The 21,265-nt window shown below is 47.6% G+C and overlaps 1 protein-coding gene and 1 long non-coding RNA gene across 2 annotated transcripts in view; one reads left to right on the top strand and one right to left on the bottom strand.

Moving 5' to 3' along the window:
* The window catches only part of Rps6ka2 (ribosomal protein S6 kinase A2), a 182,691-nt gene extending 163,027 nt beyond the window's left edge, over nucleotides 1–19,664 (bottom strand). Inside the window, exon 1 of the mRNA XM_059272881.1 lies at nucleotides 19,548–19,664. Within this exon, the coding sequence (XP_059128864.1) occupies nucleotides 19,548–19,649 (102 nt within the window). The 5' untranslated portion in view covers nucleotides 19,650–19,664. The remainder of the gene's footprint in view (nucleotides 1–19,547) is intronic.
* On the top strand, nucleotides 9,386–18,748 carry LOC131918672 (uncharacterized). Its single transcript, XR_009381051.1, has 3 exons — nucleotides 9,386–9,550; nucleotides 18,195–18,333; nucleotides 18,554–18,748. It is a non-coding gene; the product is annotated as an uncharacterized LOC131918672 (long non-coding RNA).
* Nucleotides 19,665–21,265: the final 1,601 nt, after the last annotated feature.

Genomic DNA, 21,265 nt, shown 5'->3' with positions numbered 1-21,265 from the left:
CAGCTTCTAGGACAAGAATTACTGTTCTTTAAAATGTCCAGCACCAGGTATGGTAGTAAGTGCCTTTAATCACAGCACTCAGGAGGCAGAGGCAGGTGGATCTATGTGAGTTCAAGGCCAGCCTGGTCTACAGAGTGATTTCCAGGTCAGCCTGGTCTACAGAGTGAGACCCTGTCTCAAAAAAACAAACATAATAATTAAAATAATTGCCCAACCCGCGGCACTTGATTATGGCAGGCCACACAGTTGAATGCAGTAACAGAGAACAGACCTAGGCTGCTCTGTTTCCTCACCCAAAAGCCAAACTCCAAGACAGCCAGGAAACCTACCACAGTGGGTACGGTTTCTGCTCCACCAGCTCTTCACTCAGCTCGGCCTTGCTGTCACCAGGAGCTGTGAAGTACAGTAGGAAAAGACAGCATCCAAGCTCAGGACCCCAGCTTCCCGACCAAGCCTGCTGTGGCGCTCAGAGCACCACACTGTCACTAGCCCTTCGTGTGTGGTACGTGGAAGATGCATGAACTGTCACTTGTCCTCAAGGATTTCCTTGTCTCTGTGTACAGTTCCTAAATGGATAGAAACATTGTTCCCATGAGCCTCAGGGAACCCAGAGCAGGCAGCACCATAGAAGTGGGTGTGGCATCTGGGCTCTTGGAAGGGCTGGAGGGAGGGACCTGCAGACAGTGGGCAGGACAGTGGCCAGGCTTATTGGCTGCAGATGACGGAGAGATATGGCAACCCAGAAGCAGTGCAGGATTCCGGGCCAAGACTGTATAAAGTCCTCCCTTCCTTCCCTCTCAGCCATACTACTTCACGCTAACTGCGTACATCTATGATGTGAAACCACACGGCCACTACTGACCTCTGTGGGTTGTTCGGGGAAAGTTCCAGTACAGTTAAAGAGGAAACCTGTTGGACCCGCTGACAGCTTGTCAGCCCACACGTGCAAACAGCAATGCTCTTTTCTTAGTATTCCATGTAGACTTGAACTAAGTCCCCTTGTTCCCAGACAGTAATAAACATCACAGCCGTGTTCTGTGTCATTTCTGTTGGTCCTGTTCTCACTCTGAGAAATTATTGGCAATAATTAATAAGGCACCCTTCCCCCTCCTAGAGAGCCTAGGGAAGTCACAGCCTGGGCAGCACTAACAGGAGGCAAAGCTGTGTCATCTATGACAGGCTGGCACTGGCCAAGGTGGGACACTCTCTCTGCCAGAGTCACTGTGCCCACCCCAAGGTGAAATGCTGAGATGTTTCAGGACTATGTCAGGAACCTGGGACTGTGCCTGCTCCTGTGGCGCCGAGGGGCCTACCCACACAAACGTCTCTACAAACCCACTCGGAATCCTATACAGCATGCTGAATTGACTCCTTTTAGTAGAGCCTGCAAAGCTACAGGTAGAGAATGCAGAATGGTATAAGAAACGTTATGTGGTGAAATCACAGGAAACTGAAAAACTTTGATTTTAACTGCAGGATTTCAATTGCACATTGCAGTATCAGAGACTAATGAAATAGCGGGGGCTCTGCAGTCAGCATTCCCCATCCCCAGCCCTCAGAGAAGGACCCGAAGGCAGCCAGGACACAGCCGCACTTCCCGCTTGAGGGACAAATGGTATAAACTTGAAATGAAGTGGGAATGACTAGAGACAACTTGTGCTCTATCCACAACTCTCCTCCCTCGTTACCAATCCTTCCTCGCTCTGAGAGGTGTGCAGTTTTCCTCCACAATGCTTATGTCTTTCCAGATACAAGACACCATGGGGAGTGCTAGGTATGGTGGCTCATACTGTGATCCCAGCAATAAGGAGGCAGAGACAGGAGGATGACCATGGGTTAGAGGCCAGCCTGGGGTATGCAGTGAATTCCAGCAAGTAGAGCTCTGTCCATCTATCCTCTCTGAAAACATTTCCGGTTTCACGCCCATGCATTGCTGTTTTAGCCAGCAACAGCCAGTTTTAGCCCCAGCTGCAGCCAGGACTCCACTATTTCACCTTGCTGCCAAAGGGAAGGCAGCTCTGTCGGGACACTGCTTTTGTCCATCAGTCCTTGAGCTCCAGCGTGTAAACTCATTAGACAACACCATAATCAGATCGTCTTCCTTCCCTCAGGCCTGGTGCCTCCCAGTACCGCATCTGTCTGAGTATTCACTGACTGTCAGCTTCCACCACGGCCCACTGTGTCGATCCACTAATATTTGACAGAGGATCAGGAGTTCTTGCTGTGCCTTTGGCCACCCCCTGAGGCAGCTTTCCCTCTCCTGGGCACAGCCCACCACCCTGCTGTCCCAATACCTCCACCTACCCTTCTCTTCTCTTCTCTTCTCTACACATCTAAAAGATGTTCACTTGGATGCTCACTGCTGGCCACGTGAGACTCTGTATTCTGTTCCCTTTCTAGATCCTTCTGTGTTCACAGATTCTGATCCAGTGCATCTGACTTCTCTTGTGTTCTTCAGAGTTACAGCTATCATGAAGACACACCAATCTCTTCCTGACAGCCTTCCATTGGCCTTCCTCATCCTCTTGAGTCTTCCCCTTGGGAGTCACTAACCCCCACCCTGCCCTTCCCTGCCCCTTCTCCATAGCAAGGGTAGATGCTGGCTCTCCGACTGTGCCCTTTCTGCTAACTTGCAGTATCTCATTTGGACACACTGCATAATGCCCTTGCTCCAGCTGCACTCGATGGCTCTCTCTACTGCTTTTCAGCTTCTGCTCTACCTCCAGGCACTCCTCGGATCTCACAGGAATGAGTTTATCTTTTTACACACAGGATACAGATCACAGAACACTGGATCCTGATGCCAGAAGAGGCTTTAGAACATCTATTCTTAGGTTTCTTTAGTCTCTTCTAGCAAAGATAGGAATGCCTGTAAAATTTTCAAATTTCCAGTGTTTTATGAATTTGTGCCCCATGATAAAACTGGGCTTTATTTATCTGCAGTGGGCTAGTGTTTTACCATACCTGGGAGAACAGCTCACTGGGAGAGAATTTCCTGAGCAAGCATGAGGTCCCAGATTCAATCTCAGTACTGCAAAGAGGGGAAAAATAACCCCTACCATGCTAACTACCTGTTTAGAATGGTAGTGACTGGTTGGCTAACTCTAATCAGAATTTGATTCAGAGTTGTATATTTGAATAACAACATTGAAAAAGATATCTTTTGCTTAAAACAGTGTGTTTCGTTATACAAGCCAAATTTCGAGTTAAAACATGGAACCACGCTGAAAAACAACAGAGGTGGTTAAAAGTTTGGGACACACTGGTTTCTTTAAATATCATTATTTTACATTTGGGGAAATGGAGCTGAGAGATCTGGGCACTTTCAGTCCATGTCAGAAGGAACCTTAGCCTCCTAGCAGCATCTTCAAGGTGGAGCTTGAAGGTAAGAGAAGACTGTGAAATGCTCTAGGGGGAACAAGGGCTGTGTGTTACACAGTTCCTGCACCACAGCACTCAGGGAACCGACCTCAGCTCTCTGGACTTTACACTTTGCTTCAGGGATGGGTCAGGATGCAGGTAAAGAAGGCAGCCACCCCAGTGGCCAGTTGGCCCCTGGAACTGTGGCACTCAGTAGCTGATGCCAGAAATCCCCATGCAAAGCCCTGGGCTTCTATTCCCAGCTTCAAGGTCTCCTTTTGCTTAGGAGAGTCTGGATGTGCGGGTTAGCCTGTGGTTCCTGGGGAAAGGCTTCAGGGGGCCCCAGCAGCACCAAGTCCCCACAGGACAGAGTATCAGTCTCCATCTGTGAGAACTGAACCTGCTCCTCACTTCCAGCCACCACCTCCTCCTAACAGTTGAGTCTGCATGGCATGTGTCACACTCAAATTCTGCTTGAGGCCGAGGTCCCCTTTATAGGAAAAACAACTCTGTGCCTATGAGCCATAAGCTACATCTGTGTCTGAAAGTCACAGCTGCCCAGAGGGGACACACAGTCTAGCAGGCTCTTAACCTTGGTTTCTTCCAGGTGACCTACATTTCCTGAGAAAGGACGCTGCTGGGGCGCCCTCTTCTGTGGCATGGTCAGGATGCAGAGCTCACTGAGAGAGACTTCCACTTTCTTCCGCCCTCTAACAACAACTAAGCCTAACCCTGAAGGTGACCCTGGCAGTGTGCTTCCTTTTGCTTCAAGCAAAGCTGATCCACTCCTCAGTACAAAAAGCCGATGCTCCAAAATCATCACCCTCCCTCCCTCCCTCTCTCCCTCCCTCACCTTATGTTTCCATGTGAGTTCACACTGTTTCTTTGTCCTGCAGAGACTCCTGGTGTCCTTCCTTAAGCAGACTGCAGTCTAGACTGACAGGAAACCCTGGGGCTGGGACAGAGAACACCCTGCAGGGGGCGACACCCCTGAACTGCCCTCACAGAGTTCTCTGTGGTAGGACTCAGACTGCACCCCTGTGGAGACGTGGGACATTGAGATCTAGTTCTGCTGGGCCAGTGGGTGATGTCATACCTGTAGGGTGTACAGGGACCCCACAGAACCGGTGAAAAGCAGCCAAATGTAAGCACCACAGCTCGGTCTCTCTCTCTCTCTCTCTCTCTCTCTCTCTCTCTCTCTCTCTCTCTCTCTCTCTCTCGGGGCAGGGGGATGCGGGTGTGTGTAGGTTGTGAGCCTACATGTGGAGGTCAGAGGTCAGCTTCAGGTGGCACTTCCTAATTAGGCTAGGCTAGCTGGCCAGCAAGCCCCAGGATGCTCCTGTTTCCACCCCTCAGCACTGGTTTTGCAAGTGTGTACCACCATGCCTGGGGTTTTTCACATTAATTCTGAAGCTTACACTAAGGTCAGGGCAGGGGTAAACACTTTACTGAGTTACCTCCACAAGACCTTTTCTATGGCACATTCCACGCATGTCCCCTGATGGGAAAGGTCCAGATAGCCCTCTGTCCAGAGTGAGCAAGCAACCATTCTGCAGAACAAAGCTACCCTAGCCTGCAGGCGTGGTCATCCCAGCAGACCAGTCAGCACAGCAGGCGCACAGGAATTCTGCAGGAATTCTGCCAGCCTCTGTCTGCAGCAACTTGACTTTGATACTACAAGAGTACAACTCAGTGGTCACAGGCGCTCTCTCTCTCTCTCTCTCTCTCTCCCTCTCGTTCTCTCTCTCACACACGTGAGCACACACACACACTCACACACACATACACACACACATGCATGCACACACTCACACATACACTCTCACACACACACACACACGCATGCACACACACACGTATGCACACACATATACACTCACACACACATGCACACACACACGCATGCACACACACACATACACTCTCACACACACACACACGCACACGCACACACACACAGAGGGAGGTTGGGGAGAGGATACAAAGGCTGGGAGACATACAGAGCTCATGCCTTCTCTGACCCACAGGTCCAGCCGTCCGGCCCGGTCTCCTTCCATAGGCGGGGCACAGTTCATCCCAGGGGCACACTGCCCCGTGGGCAGCTCTGGAGGTGAGCTGCCTGGGCAGCCCTTGCTTCCTCACCTTCTGAGGAACCAAATTCAGTCACTGGTCAAACGCCATTTTTTTTTCCAGTATATCAACTGAACCCAAACCTTCTATTCAGAAAACTCCACTCCTTTGCGGAAGCAAGTCCGGGAAGCAGCTGGTTGGCCTCAGACTTAAATGGCCAGAGGTATTAAAATGAACCCTTGTGCTGTGTGAAAAACAGAAGTGTTTGTTCTCTTCGCATTCCCAGGGAAACTCTGCTAATGGGGGCCTCTGCAGGGGTCTGCAGGGGTCTGCAATGCACAGGTGTGCAGCTGTTTGCCACACATCTGAACCATGAGGGGATTGTGTATGTATACATGTTCCTATGTGTGTTTACATGTCTGTGTCTGTGTGTGTGCACACATGCACACGAGTTCGTGTGTGTGTGTGTGTGTGTGTATGTATACATGTTCCTATGTGTGTTTACATGTCTGTGTCTGTGTGTGTGCTCACATGCACACGAGTTCATGTGTGTGTGTGTGTGTGTGTGTGTGTGTGTGTGAAACAGATACCAGGTGTCCTTCTTACTCTTCCCCTTAGCTTTAGAGACAGGGTCCCTCACTGAACCTGGAGCTTGCCAGTTCAGCTAGATTGGGGGAGGAGACTAGCAAACCTGAGGAGTCCTCCTGTCTCCCCTTTCCAGTGCTTCCAATATCCCATCATACCCAGCTTACGGTACTTTGTATTACTTATTATTTAATTTATTTGGGAAGTGTGAGCCATCATGTGCATGGAGAGGTCCAAGGACAATCTTTGGGGGTTGGCTCTCTTGACCTGCACGTGAGACTCAGGACCTGACTCAGATCATCAGGCTTGGCAGAAAGCACCCCTACCCACTGAGCCACCTTGCCAGCCTTCATGCACAGCTTTTTAAATGTGGATTTTAGGAATTCAAAGTCAGGACCTCCTGCTTCCTCAGCAAGTGCTTGACTAACTGATCTACATCCCTAGCCCCTGACCTACAGTTCTATAGGGACATCAGTGAAGAGAAAGCATTTAATAGTCTGCTGCTTTGGTCCAAGGTACTATAAATCTGTGACAGTCAGCAGCATACAGTTCACACACACGCACACATACACGCACACACACATATTATAGATATATTATTGAGATAGTTGCCTTGTTAGGGACTGTCCTCCTGCGTTTTCATGGCCCTTCCTTGTGAGGCCTTCTTCGCCTGTGTCCCCCCTGCTCCAGGAACCTCCCCTGACTCCCTACTCTCTGCCCTTTCCCTTCCCTATCACACCACGGTGTCTGCCAGGCTCCTCTCCATAAACGGCCCCTCTCACTCGTCACCCCACTCAGGGGCCTCTCCGACACACCTCCCCCAGTCTAACTTTCCTCTCGTACACATATCTGTCTCCCTATCAGGTTCCCAAGACACCACGCTTCAGCAGAAGAGTTATTCTGCTGAAAGAAATGTCCTAGAGGGTCCAGTGAGGTCCCACCTGCCTGGAGACAGCTCCTCACTGTTGCTACAGTTCCAGTCCATGTTTTATTCCAGAAGGGTTGGACGCTCCTTGGGTTGGAGGCAGAGGGAAGGAAGAACACGGGCAGAATGGAGGGAAGAGACAGATGGAAGTGTGCAAAGGGAGACGAGGAAGCCAGCGGATCTCCTCATCCTATCCAGGGCCACAAGCTTGGCATAAACTGTCACCCAGTACTGAAAACACCACCAAGGAAGGGACGGCAGGAAAGGGACACCAGAAGCGTGGAGGAGCCCATGACCAGCAGGCTTACAGATCTGCGGTGGCGACTGAATGGCAGCACACAGAGGGAAGGTCAAGCCCCCACCCCCACCCCCGCCCCCGGGCAGCAGGTGCTGCACAGGTCAGGGAGCTCCTGCAGGTCTCAGAGAGAACAGAGAAGGCAGAGAGGAAAGGCACAAAGCGAACATGTCAGACGACACACCTGACGTTGTGTGGTGACAGTCAGAAGAGAGATTTCAAATGCCACGTCACTATGCATGTGATTACCCAACTGATGGCTCCCCAAGAGGACTGAGAAAACCCACACCACGACCCTCTCCACGGGCTTCTTCACACAATACAGCAAGTACTTACTAACAGTATCCCATAGAACCTAGAGGCAATGCGGCGGAGCCGGGAGAGCATGTCGCTTAATAGAGGTGACGATTTTGGCCAGGGAGCAACATGGTCTTACTCCTCAAGCATCTCACTCCTCTGCATCAGAGAGCCAGCTTCCAGTCTGGTTTGTAAACACTTGGCCAGTTCGAGATCATCTGAAAGTCAGCGGAGAGCAATGAGCAGCTGCTCACGGCCAGGATGCAGCCACCCCACTTTTAGTAACTGCCTTAGCCAAACTCCAGGGTCACTTACTTAATATAGTAGTGCTCTTTCTACTGGGCGGCCAGTGTAACATGGTAGGCCAGCTGCTGGGCTGCAAGTCTGCCAGGCCTGAAAGAAGCCCAAACCAGAGTGAGCCACTGTGGCAGCTGCAGGAGTTGCAGCAGAGGGATCTCAGTCTCCACTGGGATCTAGATGTTCCTTGCTCCCAGGAAGACAGTCATGTCCCTCGATGAGTGCTAAGTGGTTCTTCTCAATGTATTCACACCATTATTTGTTCTAGAGTTCTATTCTTGCAGCTCAAACACTCCACTTCCTTCTGCCACTGGAAGATCCCCTACTGAAGAGACCCGGACCCCAGAGAACGCAAGCCATACACTCAGGGTGACACACGTAATGGCAAAGCTGCCCGCAGCCATCTGAGACATCCACAGAACCCTCAGGCCTGTGGCCACAAATATCTCCAGCACGAGAAAACCGCTCATAGAGCATCATTGGCAGCGGGTAATGATGCAATGAGAAAGAAAAAGGTGTACCACAGTCCATCTACCCTCTTCAAATGGGCACAATTGGCTCACCACTGTGAACTCTATTAATGCAGCTTACACACAGACACACAGACACACACACAGTCTTACATACACACACATAGACACACACAGACACACACACAGACACACACAGACACACAGACACACAGACACACACATAGACACACACACAGACACAGACAGTCACACACACACACACACACACACACACATGCACACTGGACATCAGCCGTGCCCCCTCTGTGTTTTTCCAAGCAGCAGCTTGCCTGTGTTAACCGTATTGAGGGGGAGGACAGAGACAATGAAGGTAAAAGGAGCCCTCAAAGCATGGCACACGACACACCTCCAAGTCAAACACGACTTGTCCTGTAGCAGTGCATTGGCGTGGGCTTCCCTGACCATCCTTCCTGCCAGCAACGGGCATCTCTCCGCCCTCCCTTCCCAAGTGGGACTCTTGCCACTATGCTGAAGGACAGAGTTGGTGCATCTGTCTGTCATTCTTGATGCTCGTATGGCTGACCCCTTGACCTGCATAGGCCTTATTCCATGAAGAGGGTTTTTGTGTTATGGCTGGAGAAAGGGGCAAGATTCACATATGGAAGAAGCCAGTTGACAGACTAGAATCTCCTCCCTATTAAGTCTACTGTTAACAAAACAAAGCAAAACAACACACACACACACACACACACACACACACAACCTAACAACAAAAAAACAGAGTAGGATTTTCAAAGGCGGGTGCTATATGATGACCTATGAAAGGTCATAAAATTGGGGACTGGAGCTTTTGAGTCTCTGCCCTGTCGCTTCCATTCTCTGGAATGGCTTTTCTTCCTTAACACACTGCCTCTGCTTCTATCTTTATCCATACGTCCTTGGTCCCATTCTGTGTTCCAGGATGGAGGAACCTGGAGATCTCAGCTAGTGCCTGGGGATTAAGATCAAGGCCTTTGACAAAGCCACTTGGAATCCCTTCCCTTCCCCCATGCAATGATGTCACTACCACATAGCAATCAAGACGGAACAGTGAAGTGTGGAAACACCTTCAGCGATGCTTTTGCGCTGAAAAACAACTGAAGTGTCCGAGCGCAAAGCCAAGGACCAGTACCTTCGGAAAAGTGGCCCTGAGATGTCAGGGGCCGCCGAAGTCCATACTGTCTGACCTTACACTTACTGAGAGGTGAGGTGATTTCTCTCATAAGGAGGGGGTGTGTTTACTATCAGATTGACCTGCTGGACCAGAAGCAGGATGGTGGGGGTGTTTTGACTGACAGCTGTAATTTTCTGTGGAGTATGAAGCAAAGCCAACCAGTGGAGAGAGTGCAGGTCAGAATGGGCGTCAGCGTGATCGAGAGGGGAAATTTGGAATTGAAATGGTCCTTGTAGAGAATCAAAGAGTCGGGTGTGGCTACATAGTAGCTAGAACAAAGGAAGTTCTCACAGATGGGGGTGCGCCTGGGCCTTCCATGGTGTAGTCTGTCAGACATGTGTCCTCTGCCATTGCCAGCTCCAAATGTTGACATGGAGAGAACACTTCTCCCAGATGACTAGAGTTAGAGAGCAAGGATACAGGACAGCCCTGGATTTCTGCTGGTGAGAAAAAGCAGACGATAAAAACTGACGGACAAGGCAGGGGTCTGTCAGCGGATGGAGGCTCCAGGGAGATGAGCAACCAAGGTGTGGCTGAGTACGTGAGATGGAAAGACAGAGATGGCATTGAAAGCACCCACCATGAATGGCTCCACCAATTTAAAGAGATTATGTGTCCAGTTTGACATGGATTGAGGTAGGGGAAATGCCACTGGGGGTGCAGAGAGAAAGGAGCCAGGGGATCACATGACCAGATGGTCTCCATGTGAATGTGGATGATGCCCCACACAAAGGCAAGCAGGCCGTAGTGGGGAAGACCAATACGGGGTCTGAGATGTCTACTGCCTTTTCGGAGAACACCCAGCAGTGTGGACAGGTCCGACAGCGACAGAGAGAAGCTGGACAGCCACAGTATGCGAGGCTTACATCAGTGGAGCCTTTGGAGCCGGGGAGGAGTTGCTAGACACAATGAGGAAAAGAGCGGCGTTAACCTGAGGACCATGAAAACAATCGGCTTCACTTAGAGGGTCACCGAGAAGTGACCCTAGAGCCACCACATTATACTCACTGAAAGCAGACACCCATGGGAAGAGCTGAGTGACAGGGAGGGTTCATGGGGAGGAGGGATGCTGTGAGCATTTGACAAGAGGCAGTGATGCAGGAAGTAGAAAGGCAGGAAGAGTAGATGGGGTCTGGTCTTCTCTCGGGACAGTACCCCGCCCAGGAAACATCCCTGTGGCCTAGTAACCTAGTCAGCCTATGGTGGCCACATCTTGGATCCAGCTCCAGCTCCACTGTGGATGGTAGTGGGGCCAGTCCTTCATGGCTCGTTCCCTATCAGGCAGTGGCTTTCCTCTACAGACACGACACTGCCCGTGTGTCTTTTCTGCACTCTTGCCAAGAATTAGCACCAATCCTCTCTTTGGGTGCACTCTAGCTTTCAAGGCTTTGATTATCTGGCCTTCTGGAGTTTCCAGTGTCACAAGCCATAAACCGAATTCACACTTCACTAAGTAGGGAACTGAGCAGGACCAGGCTGGGAGCCACTGAACAGCCAGAGTGTTTAACATGAGGATCTGAGTTCAACCCCAGGACCCAGGCATGGTGGTACACACTCACAATCCCAACACTGAAGCAGTAGAGACTCAGTGGGGCTCAGTGACTAGCCAGCTAGCTCACTTGGCAAGCTTGGCCTGTAAGATTCATGTCTCAAAAACAAGACAGAATGTGCTTGAGAAACAACACCTGGGATTGATGTCTGACCTCTGTATGCATGCCTACACACACACACACACACACACACACACACACACACACACACAAACACACACACATGTGCACGCATGAAGGCAGGCAGACCTCCTGCATCTACACTAGGGCATATTCTTTCTGCTGCTGCAATTGGAGAGATTTTCTTTCTTTGACTCTCCACCACGTGTTGCTTTTTGTCGTTTGCACTCTGTTTCCAAAACTGTTCCTTGAAAGTCACTGTATGATCACACTAAAGCTTCTAGAAAATTATTTAACTAAAGTCTGCCTCATTAGAACCACATGAAATCACATCACCTTGACTGTGTGCTGAGAAGGTTGCTGCTCTGGATTGATGCTTCCCTTTCCAAGTCTCAGGCTGTACCATCATAGCTACTCCATAGACCTTCTCCTAGATGCCTGGATCCCCCAGCTCTGCTGTTCTCTCTCTCTCTCTCTCTCTCTCTCTCTCTCTCTCTCTCTCTCTCTCTCTCTCCCCCCCCCCCCATCTGTGCCCCTCCTCTCACAGGTTTCCACTCAGCAGCTCAAGTGTTCCTAAAGCTGCATGCCTTTCAGGAGCTTAGGAGGGAGCTGAGATTTTGCACACAGGGTTATTGGTTCTAATCACTCACCCTGGGTCCCTTTTAAATTGAACGTGGCTGTTCACATACCAGGAAACAGATAAGGCCCAGTGTATGCCTTTGCCTCAGTTTTGTATTTCCTCTGTTACTGTAGAAACATAAAACTGTGTTCACATAAAAGAGTCATTGGCTGTGCACACCAGCTCAGCCACCTTCGTTATGTTACGGTGGGGTGACTGACCACCTGCAGCATGGTGACTGTATTTTATATACCTTAGTTCACCACTGTGGGTAGATCTGGCCTCAGGAGGGATGGCAGCTCTGTTTGGATGGGCATTCTGAATCTTGGAGCCTTGTGCTAGGCAAGTGCCATCCTGTCAAACTACATTGCCAGCCCTCCATCCAGTATTTACCCAAGTCCTTGTTATTCTCAGGGGATGGCTTTGAATAGCACAGGCTCTTTCAGGAGCATGCATATTCCTTATGGCTAGCACACCTAAACTACCAGTCCCTCAGCAAAGACATCAAAGTTAAACATCCCAGTGACATTTACTCTAGCTGTGGTGCTTATATAGAGAATTATAGCTTATGTGCTGCAGACATTGGTTTCTCAACATTTCAAGCTTATCAGCAACATTTTTAGGTTTTTACATAATTATTAATTGACCCAGACACTAAGGTTCAGTGGGTACAACCTGAGGCATAATACTTCGGCTTTATGAACAGATGCTTCTGCCCATTCAGGACCCTCTTCAGTTTCCCTGATACCCTGTAACCTGGATACTCTGATCTTTTCCCAGACAAGGAAAGGTATTTCCAACCATTTATCTAGTCATTGCTTCTGTTTTTGTTGTTATGTTAGTCCCTAAGGAACCTCCAAGGTTCTTAGGTTCCCACTGATTTCCTGTCATCCCATCACCGTCAGCTGTCAATGACATTGGCTGGCTGACAGTCTGTCACTCAGCCAGCCTGTTCTTATGCAGTCTGGGGTCTATCTCCAGTGCCAACTCAAAATCCTGTTTATATTGAGGAGTTCATCTCCAAAGCATTTCAGTATGATTATGGTCAGAGTTAATGCCCCCACGATATCCCCCCCATTCAACAATTGACGCCTGTTCATTTATTTACACAAGTTGAGTGAGGAACCATCCTCAACAGTTCCCTCTGCCTCATTTCCCAAATCCAGTATCTCCAACCCCCACTGACCTGTAAGCAGTAAGCATTTCTTTCTTTATATGAGAGCTTTGCTGGCTTATGTGTTTGTACACATGTGGGCCTGGTGCCCTCAGAGTTCAGAGCAGGGTATGAGATTCCCTGGAACTTACAAGCTGCTGGTGGATGCTGAGACTGAAGCTGGATCCTTTGTAAGAGGAATAAGTCACTCTCACCGCCAAGCCACCTCTCCAAGCCCTGTGAACATTTCTCAGCCTGTGTTGCTGCCGTCTTGGATCATTTGGGCAGCCTCCTTCCTGGCCAAAGTGAGCCTCATGAATCACAGGGCTGAACTGGACACCACCTCTGCATGAGCTCTGCACAGAGCAGAGGGAAACCTCAGCTTGGTAGGCCTGAGAAACATTCAGCAAATGACACATTTAACGGAGCAACTTTAAAATCAGAGGCAAAGTTGGCATCATGTATATTTAACATAAGACAAAAGGTGCATTCTGATGTTGTTAGATAAGAGAGAGTATCAGGGAAAAAAAAGAAATAGACCTTAGTGGCATGAAGGCCATAAAAGAAAAGATCAACAGAGATCCATATACAGGGCATGAAAGCTACATGCAGGCACATCTCACTAGAGTTCAGTAAATTAAACTTAAAGAGATTTCAAGATTGCCAAGAGATTTTAACTTGCCTTAGAAAATAGGCCTATTTCTAAGCCTTTGGGAAGGTCACTGGGTTATGAAGATGGAGCCTCATGTATAGAATCTGCACCTGTAATCAGATGTTTCCTGTCCCTACCACCTGGGATTATTCCACAGCATTTCCCCCTTTTTGTCTAATTAAAAAAGAAGATTTTAATTTTAACATAGTAAAATTATATACAGTAAAAACAGTTATCAAGTGAGAATCACAGTTAATATCCATTTGTATTTGGAAAATTTAGAAAAAATACTCAATTACCTACCCTATCTTGGTGAGTCTAAAGTTTTATACCTAATTTGCTTTCTATCATAACTAAAGAAAACTGTAAGTTTAACTATTTAGTTTTTTAACTCCATCAAAGACCCCAGAAGGGTGAAATGTTAACTAATGACAGGGACATCAGGCTGCCTGAACAGTCATTCTAGGTTCTTCTGCAATGTTGGGGCATCCAACTAGACTATCTGACAGACTTTCCTGTGAAGCAGGGAATTTTGAAGGCCTGTCCTACTTTGTCTTGGCAAAGTTTGGCAGTCACCTTTCTTGTATCCTGCTGGTTCAGTATATTGTCAGCAACTGAGGCAAGGGCAGTTTCTTTGCTTACATGGCTAGTTTTTTACATAAAAAAAACAAATTCCATATGGCATTTCTTCAATGCCTATCATCTTCTCTGAAGTAGTTTGGTGCTGCTAGGAACAGATGTGTCTCACTGTCATGAAAAGCCTTAGATTACTAAACATATTAAATGCCATATTCTGTAGGTCTTTTTAATGTTTTAAGACCATCTATCTATCTAAACATAACTTTGTATGACCTGAAAACATACCTAACATGACTATAAGTTTGACTATTAATCTGTATTTTTAATTATATGTTACATTTTTAAATGAGCTGCATAAGCACAATACCTTTGTTATACATACAGTATAACAAAATTAACTTTAAATTAGTCTCAATAAACCAAAATCCATACCAATGTAAAATATTTAATATTAATACTTATTTTTTGGATTAATGTAGATTCAATAATCTACCCTTTTATCCTATCATTTCTATGTCCCCTTTTCTTTTTAGAACAATATCCCTGAATCTAATTTCCTTTGTTCAGCTTTTTTCCTGACCATTACCAATAACAACCAGTGCCCCTTAAATGATAATAAATATCCATAACTCATTTTTGGGGAATGTGGGTGTAGTTTTCTAGACTACTTCTTGCTGATTATGGGTGCTGGTAATCTTTGGTGAACCTGAGAAAATTTAGGATTATGGTCAAGTCCTGACTGGAGTAGTCTGTGAGTCTGGATCACTCAGTCAGGAACCTTGAAGCTGTTCTGGATGCAGAACTCAGAGGAAACTTCAACAGAGGTGCTCTGAAATGTTGGATCATCTGGGCCATCCACTACCATCAGAGATTTTTTGTGGGGGTCTTCCTCGATCAAACCTGATTTTTCTTAACCCAGAATGAATCCAGAGCCTCTCATTTCCTGTGGAAATAAAAGCAGAACCTCTTTCCCAAAGTAACATACCTTTTGACTTAAATTTTGAAGTCAAGATATTTTTAAAATATATAGGTTGGTTTAATCTAACAGCTTTCACAATTAAATGTCTCTCAGCAGTTATCATTTCTTCATTAGCAGTCAAAAAATTTAAGGACAACACAATAACATACAGTACCTAGACTCTCTGTGTATTTTCCATCTTTACATGGCTTATTATACTACACTATTCCTTTTTAAGGACTTTCTCCTACCCTTTTTCTCTTCTCTTCCAAGCCTACACATATTTTTTAAACACATTGTAACCCATCTAGAGTCTCTTTTTGTCTGAATCTGTCCCTGCTGTGCATCTGTAACCTTTCCTGGCTTCAGGAAGAAAAAAAACTGCTGTGTAACTTGAATCATGGCATGCTGGTTATGGCTCCTTTCCCTCAGTTCTCTGAGAGTCTAGTCTCATGGTGGAAGTACATTTAGCTCTGGGAGTCATGTTTACCGCCCCAACTCCGGGAAGTTTCTTAGGTCCATGCCCCCACTGAGTAGCATGCTGCTGGCTGCTCATAAACACCATATAAGTGTTTGGTATCAGGGCCTCTTGAGAGAGCCGCCCGCTTCTGCCACTAGCATTGAGCTAGGAAAGCCATCTCTTAAAGAAGCCATGCCTCTGCTCACTGTCAGCAAACAGAGCCCACTGGAGAAAAGGCAGCTACCAAGAAGCTGTGCTTGACTGTGTTCTTGTTTGTCTAGAATCCTTTTTTAAGCTTTGTCAGGTTTTATGTGGAAATTTCAGCCATATGTTGGAACCCCATATGTTGTCAGACATTTCTTGTCCCAATCACCTGGTCCCAAATAACCAACTCAGAGGCTGAATATGAATTATAAATGCTTGGCCAATAGCTCAGGCTTGTTGCTAACCAGCTCTTACATTTTAAGTTAACCCATATTCCTTATTTACTCTCTGTCACATGGTGGTACCTTTATTAGCGTGGCACATCCATATCCTGCTCCCTCTGCATCTGGCTGGTGACTCTTCACTCCATCCTTCTCCTTCCCAGCATTCTCAGTTTGGCTCTCTCGCCTAACTTTATCCTGTTCAGCTATTGGCCAGTCAGCTTCTTTATTAAACCAATCACAGTGACAAATCTTCACAGTGTACAGAAGGATTATTCCATAGCAGGCACCCTTCTAAAAGAGAACTCACAGAACTCCCCTGAGCTATCCACCATGGGAGACCACAATAACAACATGCCAACTGTGTGTCATGGAATGGCCCTCACCAAACACCAAATCTCTGTCACCCTGATCTTAGACTTGCAGCCTCCGGAACAGTGGGACACAAGTGAAGTCTGTCTGCTACCTACTCTGTGATGATGTATTTATAGCCTGAATGGATGGTCACACTGACAGTTATATTTTTATTAACCCAGTGTGCTCTGTCACGGCCCACAGAGAGAACCATATGGATAACAGGTCAGCAACAAGAAAAACTCAGGCAACTGTAATGGCTGGTTTTGAGTATCAACTTAATTTGCTTCAGAAGTACTTGGGAGACTGACAACTGTGGGTGTGTCTATGAGGATTAATGTATAGGGAAGACCCATCTTGAATGTGACATCATCAGATGTAAAAAAACATGGACAAGGGAGAAAGCCCAGCCAGTGCTGGCAGGCTTCCTCTCCGTCTCCCGTTAGCCAAGAAGGGAAGAAACACTATTGTTATGTGCTCCTACCACGACGGCCTTCTGCCCAAGCATATAGGTTAAACAGGCACGGGCTAAATCTTCTGAAACTATGAACCAAAATAATCTTTTCTGCTGAAATCATTTCTGTTAAGCCTTCTGCCCCGTTAACAAAAAAGTAATGGCATAGAAACAGAAAAATAGGCAACAGTTCAGAACAAGAGAATTTCACTGACCAGGAGAGGTTATGTCGACCATCATGATTATATGAATTAGAAAGCATACCAGGGGAGTATGAGTGGTTGCTCCCAACACCGGGGCTGTGAGGATGAGAGGGTGCCCACTCACGGAACAGCACCCTTTCCGGTTGCATCACCCAGAGACAGGCTGCTCAGTCCTGCCTCCTGGGTTCAAGGACACTCACTCACGCAGCACTGAGGAACAAAGCCCTAACGGTTTATGTTAATTGACCTGTCACACCCATGATCCATTTCTGAGTTTTTGGAAAAGGCTGGGACCACATAGCGAAGTGCACCCCTGGAGTGAAAAGGGAAGTCAGGGGAAACAGGAGGCCGCAGTAAATCTGAGGGACCTTTCTGTAAACACTGTACCTTGGAGGTAGCAATGCAACTCCAGATGTGACTTTTCAAAGCAGCTGAAAGACTAAACGGCAAGATTTAGATACACTGGAGTGCAGCTGACTGCTCAGTGAGTTAGTTCTAATTAGGACTGAGTGTCATCTCAAAGGGAATAAGATCCAAGACATGTGGCTATTGTTATAGAAGAAGAAACGGCCAGCAAAGTTGCCCATAGAGGATAGTAGAAGAGTTCGTAAAAGGAGAAGGACAGAAACTGACTGTATGTCCTCCATGGTGACATTCTCCATGGGTCACCTCACATAGACTTGTTAGCTCTTCTCACAGATGAGGGGTGACAGCCACAGCGCTAACCAGGACAGAGCCAGGGTTGGAGTGTGGCCATGTCCCTGACATGAAGGCATTTATGAGGTGATAGGAGAGTGATTTTCAAGAGTAAGCAGGGCCCAGGGATGCCGCTCATTCAATAAAATACTTGATATGCAAGTTCAGATCCCACGTCAAAAGACGGTGTGGTGACAGGTGCTGTAACTCCAGCCAGCACTGGGAAGGCAGAGACAGGAAGCTCCCTGAAGCTAACTGCCAGAGAAGCTGGCTGAATCTGTGAGCTCCAAGTTCAGTGAGTGACACTATCTCAAAAAATAAGGTGGAGACTGAGTGAGGAAGACCTCTGATATTGACCTCTGCCCTCCACTTTTGTACACACGACTGTGCACGCATGAATGCCCTCCATACACACAAAGAAAATTAAGTGGGGCTTAGTCTTAGTTTCTACCTCAGCTAAGGTTTCTACTGCGGTGATGAAACACCATAACCAAGAGCACCTTGGAGAAGAGAAAGTTTTCTTCAGCCCACCACTGTAGGTCACAGTCCAGCACCAAGGGACGTTAAAGCAGGAACTCAAGGAAGGAAGCTGGAGGTAGGAAGTGGAGCAGAGGCCATGGGGGAATGCATCTCGCTGGCTTGCTCCTCGTGGCTTTCCTGTATTACTCAGGACCACCTGTCCAGGGGTGGCACCACCCACAGTGGGCTGGGCCCTCCCACATCAATTATTAATCCAGAAAATGCCCCACAGGCTTGCCTTGCCCATCGGCCAGTCTGGTGGGGGTATTTTCTCATCTGAGGCTTCCTCTTTCCAGATGACTTCAGCTTCTGTCAAGCGGACATAAAACCAACCAGGATAGTTTTCAACATGTGGCATAGTTTTCCATGAGAACATATCGCTGGCTCATTAAGAAGGTAAATAAGAACCTTCTAGAAGCAATTTCCCTGAAGTAGCAAAGGACAAAGTCAGACTATAGGCAGAGGGTAGTGGGAAGTAGCAGTAAAAATTAAAATATTGCGACTCAAACTGCAGCAAATGTCTGGGCACATCTGAGGTCACAGCAGAGAGCAGAGGAGAAGGTACAAGATGAGGCTCGGGAGTAGTTACAGGATGCAATGCTAGATGGTGGGAGGGAGTCAGAAAGAGAAGGCAACTGAAAAGTTATCTTCAGAGTCATGACTGTGACCGCTAGAGCGAAGAAAAATGCTTCTTGGTCTTATACAAACATTCTCTCGTATAATGAAACCTACACATTCGTATTTAAGTCTATAGCCAGTTCACTGCCATGCTTGTGTTCCTCTGGGACCCGGAAAAGGCCTAATTGAACTGAGCTTGTGTTCTAATTCTGAAGGACGTATGAAGCCTAGGGCACTTCACGTCTAGTCTCAGAGCAAATCGCCAGTGAGGTTACCTGGAATCTACACGGGAAACCCTCAACACTCAGAAGTGGCCCCATGGCAAATGGTCTCCTTTACTGGAACACTGACGAGAATTAGGGTTCTGAAAAGTTATTCTGGGGGGCTGGGGATATGACTCTGTGCTAGAGCATTTCCCTGGCATATATAAGGCTGTGGGTTTAACCTCTAGCAATGCAGAAAAAACATTAATAATTTGGGGGCAAAGACCTTCCTTTTTGCAATTTGCATTCTTCCTGCCTTGGGTGCCAGCATAAAATTAACATGGCCATGAGTGGCCAGCAATGTATTTTACAAGGAAAAAAAGCATGTGTCATCGGGCAACAGACAGACAGAGCCTAGCTGCCAACTAACACTGTCAGCTGCTCCAGGGCGTTTACCCCAGTAACTCACATCCGTAAGCCACGGAACCTGTCTCCTTGCAAGTGTGGTCCCGTTCCGAGGATAGGTGACTTCTGACTTGATGTTCCCAACACCACTTTTCTTGTGCCACATGATGGACAGCGACCTGAAACTGGGTGGAAAAACTGAAATAAGTCCAGTTGAGCTGGAGAGGTGGACAGCCGGGAGAAAGTCCAGGGATGCTCCATCGCTCCTCTGCCACTATTTCCAGCAAAATCAGAAGAGTGTGTGGGGGGGTGGTCATGCATGTGCTACAGGTCATGAGCTGATGATGGCTTGTATGTCTTTCTGACACACCAAGCATGCGCTCCTCCTCTTACCTGGAAAGGAACAGTGCTTCTTCTGCTTTCCACGTACTTCCCAGGCTGGGCTCTTTAAGCTACGTTTCTATGGAACACATTGCTACTTTCATTCAGGAGGAACAGGAGCCTCAGAAGTCAAAAGGAAAGACAGAGCACGTGCTTAAGGATAAGTACAGGACAGGAGACAGGACAGGGCTTCAGGTGATCACACCTGGCCTGCCATTATCATTCTCTATGTCCTCTCTTTGCTCACAAAATCAGACTAGCAAAGGGATCTGGACAAGAAGCTCTTGTGAAGGTGGGTTAGGAGGATTAGTAAACGGCAAACAGCTAAGAAGGATGAATTAAATCTAGCACATTCTTCAGTCAGCCAGCTCCTCGGTTACAGGTGCATGAGTGAGCTCTGCTCCAGAGCAGCTGGAACAGTCATCAGGAAGCCTCTCTCAGATGACACTTCAGAGTCTGTCTGTCTGTCTTCTGATTCATCACGGAAGAGAATAAATTGGGTGTTGAAAGGCCCATAGTGTACACAGAAAAACTATGGCTTTCTAGAAGGAGGGGTGTCTTTAAGAATTTCAGAACACACTGCATCTTCTTATTGAGCTAGATACTTCCATATGAAGTAACATCCCAAATCCTAACGGGACAGTAGTCAAACCAGGATGACTTGTTGGAGCACGCTCATTCCTTCAGCCGTCACACAACGTCTTTCTCCCCTTTCCCACCTGTCTGCTGGCTTTCACTGCTGTGAAAACACGTTCACACAACTGAGTTTCCCTGTTTCTCAAAGGTTCCGATTCATCTTTTATGTCAAACCTTGTCTCAGATCTGTTACTCAAAGCAACTCCACCGCTGTAGCCACAGTGACCGCCCTGGCCTTACATCAGCGACAAAGCCCCTCAGATGTTGTTCTTAGAGTCAGGGCTCTAGCAGCATTCTGCTCTCTGGCAACAAGTGTGCATATGCATACACTTGTGTGTGCTCGGGTCTATGGACACATGTTTTCTCTTTTTGTTTCATCCTGAAAGGGACATATATTATGTATTGAATTAGTTGTTGTTATACAGCTGTGACAACTTATTTTGGCACATGGTTCTAGAAGGTTTGGTCTACGATGGCCTTGGCAGAATATCACAGTGGCAGGAGAGTGGAGGAAGAGGCTGTTCACCTCATGACAAATGGGAAGCAGAGAGGAGGCTCACGCCATAAAGGACAGGGAGCAAAGAGTGAAGATGGAGGACAGATGGAGGACCAGTTACAGCCTTCAAAGAAGTGTGACTAGTGACTTCAGTCCTGCAGCTGAAGTGTCCATCTACACCCCAAAACACTACCACCAGCTGCCATCAGGTGCTTTAAAGCATGAGCCAGTGGGGGACATTTAATATTCAAACCATACTGCGTTAACCT

The sequence above is a fragment of the Peromyscus eremicus genome, chromosome 8b (assembly GCF_949786415.1).
Source record: "Peromyscus eremicus chromosome 8b, PerEre_H2_v1, whole genome shotgun sequence".
Classification (NCBI taxonomy): Eukaryota; Metazoa; Chordata; class Mammalia; order Rodentia; family Cricetidae; genus Peromyscus; species Peromyscus eremicus.
This window is presented reverse-complemented; position numbering and strand designations above follow the sequence as displayed.